The sequence below is a fragment of the Pseudopodoces humilis genome, chromosome 2, assembly GCF_049639895.1.
Source record: "Pseudopodoces humilis isolate 2021_Gansu_Grassland_sample_001 chromosome 2, ASM4963989v1, whole genome shotgun sequence".
NCBI classification, from domain to species: domain Eukaryota; kingdom Metazoa; phylum Chordata; class Aves; order Passeriformes; family Paridae; genus Pseudopodoces; species Pseudopodoces humilis.
The window spans coordinates 102765922-102779012 of NC_142201.1; the positions used below are offsets into that span (position 1 = coordinate 102765922).

A 13091-nucleotide genomic window follows, 5' to 3' on the forward strand; every position below is an offset into this window, starting at 1 on the left:
TTAGTTTCTTAAGACCTTTAATATCATCAAGAGGCAGCAGTGGGACGCAGGGGCTGCTCCTACCATCTCCATCCTGATGGATGGAGGACAGAGACATGGGGCACGCCCTTCCCAGTGTTGGGTGAATATTGAGGCTCTTGTCACCCTGTCCTACCTGGCATAAAGTAACACGAGCATGATGATGCTGGTGCCTGGGGCCAGGCATGCATCCCATGGGATGGGCTAGTCCTGCATCCCACAGGAAGGGCAGCTCCCACCTGCCTTACAATTTTAGAGAAAGACTTCAAAATAGGGGATGGAAGAAGAAACGTAAAAGCCCTTGACTGCAGCTCCCAGCCAGGCTCTGCTTCTCCTCCTGGAGCTGGGAAAAGAAGTGGTGGCCAAAGGCAGCTGGGACACTGAGTCGGGGGGCTGACATCCTGTGGGCTGTCTGGCAATGGCTCCCAAGCCCAGCTCTACTGCGGCAGGGGGGTGGCCTTGCTGCCATCTCCCCTCCTGGCTGCCTGTGGTCCCCACAGTGGAAGGTGAGAGGGCCCAGTGAAGGCTCTGGAGGAACAGGACTCCTGGCAGGTGCCGGGCTGGCGCAGAACCCCGAGGGCTGCCCCACTTGGAGATGAACCTGTGGCACAAGTGGAGAGCAAAGAGTCAGTGAAGGGGACAGAGCAGGCACTTTCAACCCCTTTCCACCTTTGGGGACATGTGCCATGTTCCCAAGCCAGGATGGCAATAGGACAGACAGAGCCATTTGGCTCCTGCTGTCACCAGATCAGGACAGAGGGTGCAGGCAGGAGGGAAACTCACTGGCGTGTCAGTTTTCCAGCTCAGACGTTCCGCAGAAGCTGGGGACAAAGGGCAGACAGATCACCTTTCATCCTCAGCATCCTCCTCCTCTGTCTGGGCATCACTGGCAGCATGGTACCCAGAGGGACTCAGGGAAAACCCCCAGCAAGAGAAACCATAGTTGCCCCAGGGTCACTGCAGTCCCAGCACCCCTTCCCCGTGACAGGGGACACTCACCCACTGTCCCCTGGGAGCCCTGGTGTGCTGGTCCCCTGTACCAGACCACACCACCACAAGCACACTGTGAAGCACAGCCCACAGCAAAGCCCCTGGAGGCTTCCCCATTGCCCTCCATTATAAACCTGAGCCTGTGCAGGGGTTCCAGGGCAGCAAAGATGCTGCTCTCTGCCCTTGGCGAATCCCTGAGCACCCACTGGGTGCCTTTGGAGGATCCCCCTGGCACAGCCCTGTCCCCTGGTTTATAACAGCAACGAGGGCCCAAGTGACTGGCTTGGAGGTGGTGGGATCATCTCTGCCCCACCACCAGCCCCCGTGGCTGGGCAAGAGTTCAGCACCAGCACCCGCATGGTTGACTGACACTCGACGGGTGACAGCCAGCGGGCAGGACAGCTGTTGCAGACAGACAAGACAGCAGGATGGGGAGCTGATCTGTGACCAGGACAGAAAACCCACCCCTGTTAGAGGAAAAATCAGGAGCTTGGCAGCATCCCCTCTTTTTGCATCACATGGTTTGGGACCCCCTGGACACAGGAGACCCCACCATCCCCCAAAGGATCAGCTAGCCCCCCCGGCCCCAATCCATTACTGGAGATGACGCAGTACGTAAGTAATGGGAGCAGGAATGGGAGCCAGGATATCCCCCACCCAGGTTTGAGACCAGGACCCCCCCCAACATGTGATGCAGGAGGGATGCAACCCCGCACGAAGGGCCATCCAGTGCCCTGGATCACTCACAGTTAGGGGGTCAGTAGCAAAAGCAGCCACACTGTTCCTCATCTCGCTCTCATTGCCCCGCAGCGGGATGAGGGAGATGTTACCCAACCTGGCATCCTGCTGAGGCTGTGCCACCCGCATCTTGGGATGCTCCAAGGGCCACAGGGCACCCCCATTCTGCAGACAGAGGGGACAGAGAGAGATTGGAGATTTATCCAGCCCAGGACCTCTCTTTTGCTCTGGGGTGCTAGTGTTTAGGGATTCTTGGATACCCCAAAGAGTTTCTGCTGGCCAAGCATTCCTCTGGGACTGTCCCCCATGGGATGCCCCACTTTTACAGGGAGTGATCATCTGTCCCACTCCCTACCTGAACCTGGAGGAAGGTGGCAAACCACTCCCGCAGATCGGCCTGGGTGTCACAGCACAGGTACCTGTGGAAAGTGTCAGCAGCCAGAGGAGGAGGTGGAGGCAAGTAAGGTGTCCCCTCAGCCCACTCCAGGGACACCTGCCTGCTCCAGAGACCTCAGCTGCTCTGCATGAGACGCCAGGGGACTGAAGGGGACAGCCACAGGCCCCGGGGGGAACTGTATGGGGCCATGAGTGCTCAGACAGGCTGTCTCCACACATATAATGTCCCCGCCAATGTCAGGAGGGTGCAACTGGATGATCGTCAAGGTCACTTCCCATCCAAATAATTTCATGATTTACATGATTCCCCATTTCCCCCTGCCATGGCAAAGGCTCCAGAGAGCTGCCACGTGTCTGTCTGTCCCAGGGATAAGTTTAGTATCCCGTGTCGCCTTCCCTCACCATTGCTGTTTCTCGTGCTTCTCGTTTTCGTAGAATACTGTAAAGCCCCAGCTGGAAGAGGGGAGTGAAATCATGAATCCAAACAGCCCGTGCTGCCCTCTTCTGCTGACCAAGTACCCCAGCAAACCCCTCTCATCCCTGCCAACCCCCATCCCTGCAAACCCCCCGCTGTCCCTGCAACTGCCCCCTCCAGCCCCACAAACCCTCCCTCAGTTCTGCAAATCCCCACAGTCCTACAAACACCCCCGGGGACAGTGCCAGAACAGGGCTCGGGAGAAAGAGAGGTCAGGGACAGCACTGAATGCAGGGCTGAGGACAGGGCTGGGGACAGCCCAGTCCCTGCTGGTTGGACAGGGCTGCAGCAGCGTCCTACAGGGCTGGTCTGACACCTGGTGGCAGGAGGCCTGGCCAGCAGGGGATGGGTCCAGCAGCCAAAACTGTCTCTGCCCTTTCCCCTGTTCCCATCTCCACTCCTATCCTCATCCTTCAGCCCCACAGGCCACCCCTTTGCTGCTCACCATGTCGGAGGTCGAAGCTTCTTTTTAACACCCAGGTAAACCTTCAGGTTTCGGACAGGCCACTCCTTCTCCGGCTTGTGACTCTGGGGGAACAGGGAACCGGCACTGGGCTGGTGGCTGTCAGACCTGTCCCCATCCAGCACAGTCCCCACCGTTGCTGGGATAGGGTCTGTCCCCCAGCAGGGAGGAAAAGCTGTAATGATGTGGTGACAGGGAGGAGGGTGAAGCCCAGCGTGAAGCAGAGCATGTCTGTCACCCATGGCAAGGGCCACAGGTAGCAGGAAAGGGACACAGGGGCCTGCACCCCCTAGACAGTGCTGGCTGCCTTCAGAGCTGGGACGAGCACGGGCACGTTGTGACAGGGTCTCAAGAGCCTGGCACTAGACATTCCCCATGGGATCCTACATCATATGCCTCCTCAGCATCACAGCCACAGCCATGGCAGTGGTGGATCTGTACCCAGAGCACATTCCTAAATGTCCCACTGCCATCATGGCACAGTATGAGGACCCTTCCAGCGCTGGCTATGCCTTGCCATGACCCAGAAGCAGGTGCCACACTGGGGACCCTGGGGACCCTCCATCCATGTTCACATGCAAGCAGTGTTGACTTACAAGAGCCCAATCCAATGCCTGTGGGATGGGGAAGCATCTCAGCCCATCCCCATCCTCTCTGCTCCCTTCCCCAGACCCAGCTCTGGCTGCCTGGAGTGAAGGACAGCGTGACCCTCAAGCCAGAAGGGCCAAATGGGGAGAGACGGTAGCAGCGGGGACAGTTCCAGTGATTGTCACATGTGTGCTGCGGGACTGGATGTGGGACTGACCCTGCATTGGATCTGAGGCCAACCCTGGGCAGACTTTTAAGGACAGAGGGCATGGGTGCCTCTGCACCCCAGCTAAGCCCCCTGTTCCCCTCCCTACTCGTGCTCTCCAAGGTGGGGCTCCACTGCCTCAGGCTCTGTTCAGCAGAGGAGAGGGGTTAAAGCAGAGGTGGGGGACCCCTCCCTGCAGCCCCCCTGTGCCCACAGACAGGGCGTAAGGATGGAGTGGTAATGTGCTAGGCTGCAGTGTCAGATCAGGACGACCAGGAACTAGGGGGCAGGGAGTGGCTGTCCCTGCACAGCCAGTATGCCAGCATGTCCCCTGGCACTGACCAGGGGCTCTGGGATCTGCTCCAGGTCTGGGTGACAGCCCTTCTCTGGCACTGCCCGCACTGCCTGTGCCAAGGTAACCCCATTGCTGCCTGCACTGCCTGAGCGAGGCCAGCCCACATGGCTCCTCAGGGAATCCCCACAAAGTCACAGTGTGGCAGGGCAGGCCAGGGAAGGGCTGGGGAAGGGGAAAGGGAAGAAGGGGAAGGGAAGGAGAAGAAGGGGAAGGGGAAGAAGGGGAAGGGGAAGGCAGGGCTCACCCGCACTTCCTTGTAGAGGCGCAGCCAGGAGTGGCTGAGGATGAAGTAGCGATCATGGAAGCCAGTGCTCAGTCCAAGCCCCAACAGGTTCCTCTCCTCCCGGAATTTCATCATGCCGTGCTTGCAGTCACCCACTCTGCTGGCTGGAGGCACATGCCTAAGCAGCTCTGGCCCCCCTGGGGTGTCAGGCCCCCCAAGGAGGGCACAGCCAGACCCTCATCCCCTATAACAGCAGCCCTCCAGTGCTGCAGAGCTCTGGCACTTCCCCTCAACTCCCAGGCCAGGCAGGGTAGGCAGGACCAGCTTCCCTACTGCTTTGGGCACAGCATTTGACCTGACACCGTATCAGGGGGCTCCGAGTCACTAACTGAGCTGGTGTCTACTTGCATGGATCCCATACCATCCTCTTCCCCATTCCCAACCCCTTCTCCATCCCCTCCCCTCCACTCTGCATCCCCATTCGCATCCAATCCCCATCCCATCCCATCCCATCCCATCCCATCCCATCCCATCCCATGCCATCCCATCCCATCCCTTCTCTCCCTGCCCAGACCATGGCCCCTGCCTCTCACCAAGGTAGATGAGCATGTTCTCCATGGACATCTGCTTCTTCACCACCAGGTAACTCTCTGTCCCCAGGCAGTGCAGGATGGGCAGAACTTTCTCCGAGTAATGCAAGGGCCGCTCTGTCAGTCAGGGGACAGGCAGGTCTCAGGAAGTGTACCCAGGGTCAGCTCCCATACAGAGAGTGTCACACTTGTGTCCTGAGGGTCTGGCATGGTCTTGTCACTAAACTATGTCCCCAAGTGCCACATCTACAGGTCTTATCAATTTCTCCAGGGACACTGACTCCACCACTGCCCCGGGCAGCCTGTGCCAGGGCTGGACAACTCTTTAGTTGAAGGAATTTTCTCAAATATCCAGCCTAAACCTCCCCTGGCATAACTTGAGACCATTTCATCTTGTGCTGTCACTTGTTACCTAGAAAAGACTGACCTCCACCCACTGGCAGCAGGAGCTCAAGGCACTAGCAGGCAGGACCAGGGTCTCATCCTGCTTCTGTTGATCTCTCCCTTGCTGCTGCCTAGAGCAACATAGGGCTGCTCACTTTGGTGGCTGGAGAACCTGGACACCTCTCCCCATAAAGCTCAAAAGGCACTTGAACTCCTAAGGATACAGACAGACATCCTGGCCCAAACTCCCACCCATCTGCAGTAACTTGTGCAAGCTGGATGAGGTAAGGATGTCCTCCCCTCAGCACCTGAAGCACATCCCAGTTTGCTCCATGGTGCAATCACAAGGGGAAATTTTTCATACCCACCCCTATATCCATTCCCATCTCCATCTGCATTTCTATCCCCATGCCTGTCCTTACTCCATCTGCATCACCATGTCCATCATCCTTTCCATCCTCATCCCCACTTCATTCCCATCTCTAACTTTATCCCCATCTCCACCTCTAACATCATTCCCCACCTCCACTGCATCTTCCTCCCCCTCATCACCACCCTTATGCCCCTGCACTAACCTGCCTCTTCCCTCTCATTCACTTCGAAGCAGCTCCAGTAGTCCTTCTCCTTCATGACAATTTTCCGCCGGTCCAGGATCTCAAAGGTGAGCTCCTCAGCTGTCATTGTAGCTGGGATCTGAGAGGGAGGGGGCAAGTCTCCATCAGTCCCAGGGCCCTTCCATCCTCACACCACAGAGGTACCAGCTCAGTATGAGTCCCCACGCCACCACAGAGACTTGGACATACAACGAGGGCACCACTGTCCCCTCTTCACCCTCTGCCCAACAGCTCACCTTGACATGCTGCTCTGTCTCTGTCTTCTTCTCCTCCAGGTAGACAGTGCAGATGAAGTCCCCAGCTTGCTGGAGGGCAACAGTAAAGTGCTTCAACCTGCAGCTTCACATGTGTGGGTGAGATCCCCCCCACCAGCGTGGACATCCTTGCCCAGGGCATGTCCAGGAGATGCCACAGTAGACACCGAGGGCCCCAAGAGAAGACATCCCCATGTCCAGGACCCACCTGTGTTCCACTGGATGATGCCTCCCGCATCTTCATGATGGCTGTGATTTCATCCTGCTGCTTCTTCATCTCTTGGTCATTGACCTACCAGGGAAGAGAAGCCACCAGGGCTCACCAGACTATCCTGGCTCCAAGCTTTGGGTTTCCAAGGTTTGAAAATACATGGTCCTCTCTCCCATTGTCTCCAAAGAAAGATGTTTACAGACAGAGTAGATCTGACTTCCTCCTCCTTCCACCTCTCCATTCCCTGTGAATGTCTACACAGTGGACCCAGGGGTGAACCTACATTAAAGATCTCCACATAGTGACTGATGAGGTCCTCCACCACACGTCCTGCCTTGTAATCCTTCCCATCCGTCTGGAAGAGCGTGGGCCCGAAGACAATGGCCAGGTTGTGTGTGGTCATCTGGTTCTCCCCAGAGAAGCACTGGATCCTGTGGGGAACTTTGTCAAGACTCCTGCACCAGAGCCTCCCGCAGACCCCATCCTTCAACCCCAGTGCAGGACACAACACTTGGCATCAGGCACAGCTTGACCCCAAAGTCCTCTCCTTTCCTTGCTGGGGACATGAACCAAAGGATGAGGGCTCTCCCACACCCCAGAGTCACCAAGGACTCCACAGTGGAGAGGCTGATGCCCAACAGGTCGATGCCGTACCGGAAGAGGTGATTGATGAGTGCCTTCAATGTGGCCCGGTTCACTGGTGGGAGGGCAGCCAGGAGCTGCCGGTACTCGCCAACCTTTGCCTCCTCATCCTCCAGTGCTGCCAGAGGGAAAGAATGAATATGAAAGAGCACAAAGCAGAGATTAAGGCTCAGGGCCACACCATCCTCCCTACAGACTCCACTTCCCCTCTCCTGTCCCAGCCTGGGGATGGAGCACCCCAAATCCATGAGGCCAGAGAACATCCCAGGTCTACAGAGCCAGAGCATTCTGGGAGCTGAAGCATCCCAGAATCATGGGGTCAGAATAACCTAGCATCATGGAGCCAAAGCACTCCAGTTCCATGCAGCCAGAGTGTCCCAGTTCCATCGGGCTGTAGCACCCTAGCTGAATGGGGAAGGACCATCTCAGTGGCATGGGGCTGGAACCTTCCAATTCCAAGGTGCCAGAGCATCCTAGGGCTGGAGAATCCCAGGTCCATGGGGCGACAGCACACCTGCTTTATAGGGCTGAATCATCCCAGACCTGTGAGGCCAGGGCACCCTGGCTCCATGGGGCCAGAGCATCCCAGCTCTGCAGGGCTAGATCACTCCAGATTCATAGGAACAGAGTATCTCAGCCTAAAGGGACTGCAACATCCCAGCATCATGGAACCAGAGTATCCCAGCTCCACAGAGCTGAAGCATCACAAGGCTGGAGCATTCCAGCTCTCTGAAGCCAGAGCATCCCAGCTTCATGGGGCCATAGCTTACGTCTGTTTTTCTGCTGGGTGAATCCATCCCCAGTGTCCAGTGAGCAGATCCAGAAGGGAAGGGGGGTCTGGCTGTCTCCCCTGGCTCAGCCCCACCCTTGCCAGAGCATGAGTCTGCACAGGCGCGACATGAACACATTCCCCACCCCACCCACCACTTGAGACCCCAGCACAGGGGAACATGTGGAGCTCAGACATGTTCCTCCAACCCACGAAGGGGACAAATAGGCTGCACAGAACTGGGTAGCCCAAATCCCTCCTCCTGTGACCCCCAAGCAGCCCCCAGGGCTCACCTGTTGCCCACAGCCAGTCTGGGGCCCACTGCCGAGTGAAGAGCCCGTCCCCAAGGTCACGGAAGAAGCGTTTGAGGGTGTTGGCCACATCGTCCACCTGGTGCTCGCCCTCTTTCAGGCGGACACGGCGGGCATCCCGCTGCAGCGCCTCCAGAAGGCTGGTGGTCTTGGAGTTCTGCCCACTCTTTCGGTAGATTCCCTCAGAAGTCAGCCCTGTGATGAAGCCAGTGGGGATGACACCCCCTCTGCAGGAGACAGACCCCACTGGTGGCCCACCAGCTCCCCATCAAACACTGCCAGGTGCCACAGAGTATCCCATCCTGCAGGTGTTCCTCTGACTGGAGCCAAAGCCCTGCTAGGGATGAAGCCCTCCCACAGAGCTGGAGCAGACATTCAGGGAGGGAGGGAAACATGTACCACAAGCATGTAGGGTTCTCAGCCCACAACACCACACCAATGGGGTGAACTGAATGCCACACCGGTCCCTGCCAGCACCCTGGGACTTGACCCATACCGCACTGGGTGATGTAGTCAATGCAGCGATCCACCAGCAGTGGGACGTCCGACTCCGTCAGCTGCTGCTCCGACAAGGTGTCTCCCGAGCTGCCCGCAGCCTTCTGGATGGCGTGGACCCAGCCCAGGAAATCTAGCTTCCGTTCTCCTTGGATGTACAGTGTCCTGCCAGCATGCCTGGGCTCAGCTGGGGGCTACATGTTCCCCCAGACCCCACTGCATGTCTGCAACCCCCAGGAAGGCTGGCCCTGGGAGCCTGCAGGTGATACCAACTCAGTTTTGGGGGTCTAGAGTCATGGCAGGGAGGGTAAAGACACCCCAGAACAGGGAGTGGTATTTGGGGGGGGGGCTCCTGTCTCCCCCATCCTCTTACCTCCGCCTCTCCACCAGCACCAGAACCTCATGGTCCCCCTGGATGGCTGGAAAGGAAGGCAGGAAGCCCATCACCTATGGGATCATGGGGTGCCACAGCTCCCCTAGACCTACATGCTGTGGGAGACTCTGCCAACAGGTCCAGCTCCAGTCCAAATGGGACAAGCAGGGATGGAAAAGAGGATGGAGGGGGAAGAAGATGGAGAGGATAAAGAGCAGCTGCATTCCCTCTCATTCAAGGGACACTGAACTCCACAGGAGTGATACCCACCAGACTCCCACCAAAACGTAGGTGCAGCCCAGGGCAGGATTTGGGGGACACACCCTCCCTCCCAGCCAGGGGGTTCTGCCAGCAGGGCAGGGGTACTCACAGAGCTCCTGCAGCTTGCGCAGCTGGAGAGGCTCCTGCCGACAGCCATCCTCAGAGCAGACATGGAGTGTGGAGCCGACCAGGGCAAACCAGCCCTCCTGGGCATGCTCCAGGGTAAGACCCCCTTTGTAATGTAGTCGGCCAAGCCGCTCAAAGTCTAGTGCCAGCAGCCCCTCGGCACAGGGGTGGACAAAGGACTGAGCCAGGGAGGAGAGGAATCCATCAGTACCATTGTGTCCAGCTGCCACCAGCACCCAGGGCCACCCCAGGCCCCTGCATCCCACCTTGGCAATAGACTTGAGCCATTCTCGAGCAGAGTCGGGGCTCTCCAGCCCGAAGAGGTAGAGTCGATCTGCCTCAGTGTACACCTCAAACGTGCTCTCGATCCTTCAGAAGGGAGGAAAAGGGGAGCCTGGGTGCCCACAGGGGTAAGATAGAGCTTGCTGGACAATAGGGGTGTTCCAGGGATGGGAGCATCCTGCTGCATGGCTGCTGATATCTCTGACAATGGCTGATCTAATGTGGAATCCCCTCACCATGGCCTCGGGCACTCCAGCATCCCTGTGCTACCAGACACGTTCCAACAGGGGACATAGGGACTGCACAGGGGCCACAAAATGGTTACAAAGGAGTTGGACAGAGGGTTCCAGAGGGATTACATAGCAGCTGCAAAGAGGTCACAAAGGTGTTACAAAAGTATTAGGAAGACACTCCAAAGGGACTGTAAATTATTTACACAGAATCCTTGCAAAGCCATAGGTTCAGGGGCCATTGGTGGGGTTGGGGACTACAGTCCCCTCATGGCACCCCTCATGGGGGCCACTGCAGCTGTGCCAGGCCCTGCAAGAACAGAGGGGCTGTGGGAGTGCTCCAGGGGAGTGCAGCCTTACCCATGGGCATGGAGTGGGTTGTTCACCAGGCAGACAATCTCCTCCACCCTGATCTCACCATTGGGCACAGTGTTACGGTTGTTCTCATAGTAGCTGAGCACACCATCCTGCAGCGTGCACCACCGCCGGCTGAACTCTGCACAGCACAGGAGAGCACTGAGCAACCTCCCTGAGCTCTGGCCCACCCCACAGCACCCACCAAACCAGCCTGAGCACTCCAGCAGCACCCACTGGGTGCACATCTGATGTGACCACCCATCAAACTAGGCTACCAGATAATGCTGCACTTCCCCACCACCTTTCCAATGCCCGAGAGAACACGGGAGGGTGTTCTGTCAATCTCTTAGCTCTCTTTCCCCTGTCTCACACATGTACCTTCTGGGCCCTTTCGCTCACTGATGGGCTTGACCATGGAGGGGGTCTTGTAGAGGAAGCCATTGTGGGTTATGGAGGGCAGGTGCACAGAGTAGGGCTTCTCCTCACTGCACACCATCTCCAGGCGTGGTGGCTCTGCAAGCAGGGAGATCAGTCTGTCATGGGGAGCTGCCCTCCTCCCCCAGCCCCACAAAGCAGTTGGGTTTCCCCTATCGCAGCACAAAGAGTATCTCACAGGCTATACCCCCAGCTCCCACCACAGGTGCAAGAACAGTGCTGGTATCCAAATCCAAGGCTTCCTGGGAGTCATCCCACATCCTGAGTCCTCCCCAAAGCCCCTCCCTAAGTACTGAGCTGGGACTGGATAGGAACAATGTGGGGAGATGGGGTCCAGGCTCCCCCACCACTGAGGTCCCTCCCAGGCTGTCCCAGGACCCTGCTGCTCTGCAGGAGGTGCAGGGCAGAGCATCAGACTCCTGCAGCTGAAATAACAGCCCAGGGCTCTGTCACTGCCTCCTCCGATCACAGTCATGTCCCCTGCCTTGATTTCCCTACCTTGCCAGCAAGACTCAACCTCCACATTCTCTGGGATGAAACAGAGATAGGATGCAGGTACACCCCTAAATCACACCCAAGTCAGAGTGTGGAGTGCCTGGAGCTCTACAGATTGGGAATCCAGGATGAGGCAGATCCCTGCTCTCCCAGTACAGCCCTCCTTCACACAGTGCTGGGCTCATCCACCCCAACAATCCCAGGACACTGGGATTGCTGTCCCCAGCAGTATAAGCCCAAGCTTTGGATTTCTCTGGGTCGCTGGGGTGGCCTGGGAGGCCTCACAGCTCTCCCAGACATCTTCAGTGCTAACATGTCAGGAAGAGCTGGGCCAGCCCCAGACCTGGGCAAATTCCAGCTTCTGCAGGACAGACTTGGCTGCTAAGGCAAGGAGGGAAGTGATGGCTTTGGCAGGTGCTGACCAGCCCCCCACACCTCTGCTCCACCTGCTCAAGTGTTCCTGCCCACCCACCCAAGGTCTGTATTAGGGTGCAGATCCCATGGGAGCCATCAGCCCCCGTTGGAGTCAAGTTCAGGGGCAGGGGTGCACATCCAGCAGAATGGGACTGGTCGTTAGGGGGTCAGTCCTCCTGCCCCAGGGACATGCTGCAGGTGGGGGCTGCCCATCTGACAGAGGAATGTCCCTTGAAGCTGCCTGGAATGCCCACAGCATGCCAAGACAGTGTGGGAATACTCTCTCCTATCTCTTCCGGTGCCTGCAACCCCAGTCTGCATCCCCAGCTGAGCTTCAGACCTGTGTTCCCAGCTGGGATTGAGCCCCCAGTGGCATAGGGGTTCCCCAAAGCATCTCTTCCCTCTTGCAGGGTACACAGCCTCCCAACAGTGCCAGCAAACGGAGAGCCTCCTACCAGGAAGCTGCTGGGCAGGACACAGAGCTGAGACCAGCTCAAAATATAGCTGTGTCTCCCAGAACACCCCAGTGGCAACTCCGGGAATGTTGTCAGTGGGTGTGAGCCCATGGTGGAGCTTCAAGGGGGTCAGCCCTTACCTGAGGTTTTGTTGTGGAGCAGGAACTCCATCTGCAGCCTCTGCCCACTTCTCTCAGCCAGGGCCAGGGGTGTTGGGCACTGGGGGTCCCCAGTGTCACAGGTCACTGATGCCCCACAGAAGAGCAGAGCCTGCGTCTCTGCCAGGTCACTGGTGGTGACAGCCGCACACAGAGCCTGCAGCAGAGCCAGGAGGCCAGCAGTGAAGCTGATGGCTCCCACCGAGGAGCAGGAGCAGCGCTCACCCCAGCAAAAGGAGCCGGGTGAGTGCAGTGAGCGCCTCCCGGCCACCTCCCAGCTGCCTGGTCAGAACAAAGGAGGCTCAAACTGGAAGAAAAAGTTTGGAGCCAGAAGCAAATCCCTCCCTTAAGGAGCCGGGGTGAAGTCATATGGCAGCAGGGCGGGCTGGCCGAGCCAGAGTAGGAAAACAAACAAGCCCACATGTGAATTCCCTTGGCTGCCTCGGCCCCGCCGTGTACCCCCACCGCTTGTGCAAACACTGGGGAAGCTACGGCAGGAATGAAGCTATAGCAGAGCAGGAGGCGAAGGTCAGCAGCCAGAGCGCCAGGATGGCATTCCCTGTGTGACATTCCCTGTGTGACACTCTAGTTTGGCACCCTGCCAGCAGCCAGCACAGGGAACGGCTGCCATGGCTGGTGATCAGGAGTGCTAGCCAGGTACTCCTGGAGAGGGATGTCAAGCTGCCTCAGCTGGAGTGTGCCCCCAGCACCAGCTCCCCTAAGCCCCATCCAGCCCAGAGATTGACACCAAAACAATTTCCAAGCCAGGGAGAAGAAAACCCTG

General features: G+C 57.9%; 1 protein-coding gene across 12 annotated transcripts in view; it reads right to left on the minus strand.

The window, feature by feature from the left end:
• Positions 1–13091, minus strand: part of ARAP1 (ArfGAP with RhoGAP domain, ankyrin repeat and PH domain 1) — a 35965-nt gene continuing 22874 nt past the window's right edge. For 11 of the 12 annotated variants that reach the window (XM_088051252.1, XM_088051250.1, XM_014253611.2 and 8 more), the window contains 21 exons: positions 12290–12464; positions 10729–10863; positions 10354–10489; positions 9748–9850; positions 9465–9660; positions 9095–9140; positions 8723–8886; positions 8209–8421; positions 7159–7264; positions 6788–6935; positions 6502–6585; positions 6276–6344; positions 6001–6118; positions 5045–5158; positions 4473–4615; positions 3063–3145; positions 2545–2595; positions 2102–2165; positions 1756–1911; positions 802–839; positions 1–619 (listed from right to left, as the gene is read on the minus strand). In XM_088051252.1, the coding sequence (XP_087907378.1) occupies positions 822–839; positions 1756–1911; positions 2102–2165; positions 2545–2595; positions 3063–3145; positions 4473–4615; positions 5045–5158; positions 6001–6118; positions 6276–6344; positions 6502–6585; positions 6788–6935; positions 7159–7264; positions 8209–8421; positions 8723–8886; positions 9095–9140; positions 9465–9660; positions 9748–9850; positions 10354–10489; positions 10729–10863; positions 12290–12464 (2322 nt within the window). In that variant the 3' untranslated portion in view covers positions 1–619; positions 802–821. The remainder of the gene's footprint in view (positions 620–801; positions 840–1755; positions 1912–2101; positions 2166–2544; positions 2596–3062; positions 3146–4472; positions 4616–5044; positions 5159–6000; positions 6119–6275; positions 6345–6501; positions 6586–6787; positions 6936–7158; positions 7265–8208; positions 8422–8722; positions 8887–9094; positions 9141–9464; positions 9661–9747; positions 9851–10353; positions 10490–10728; positions 10864–12289; positions 12465–13091) is intronic. The other variant, XM_014253612.2, reaches the window with a different exon arrangement.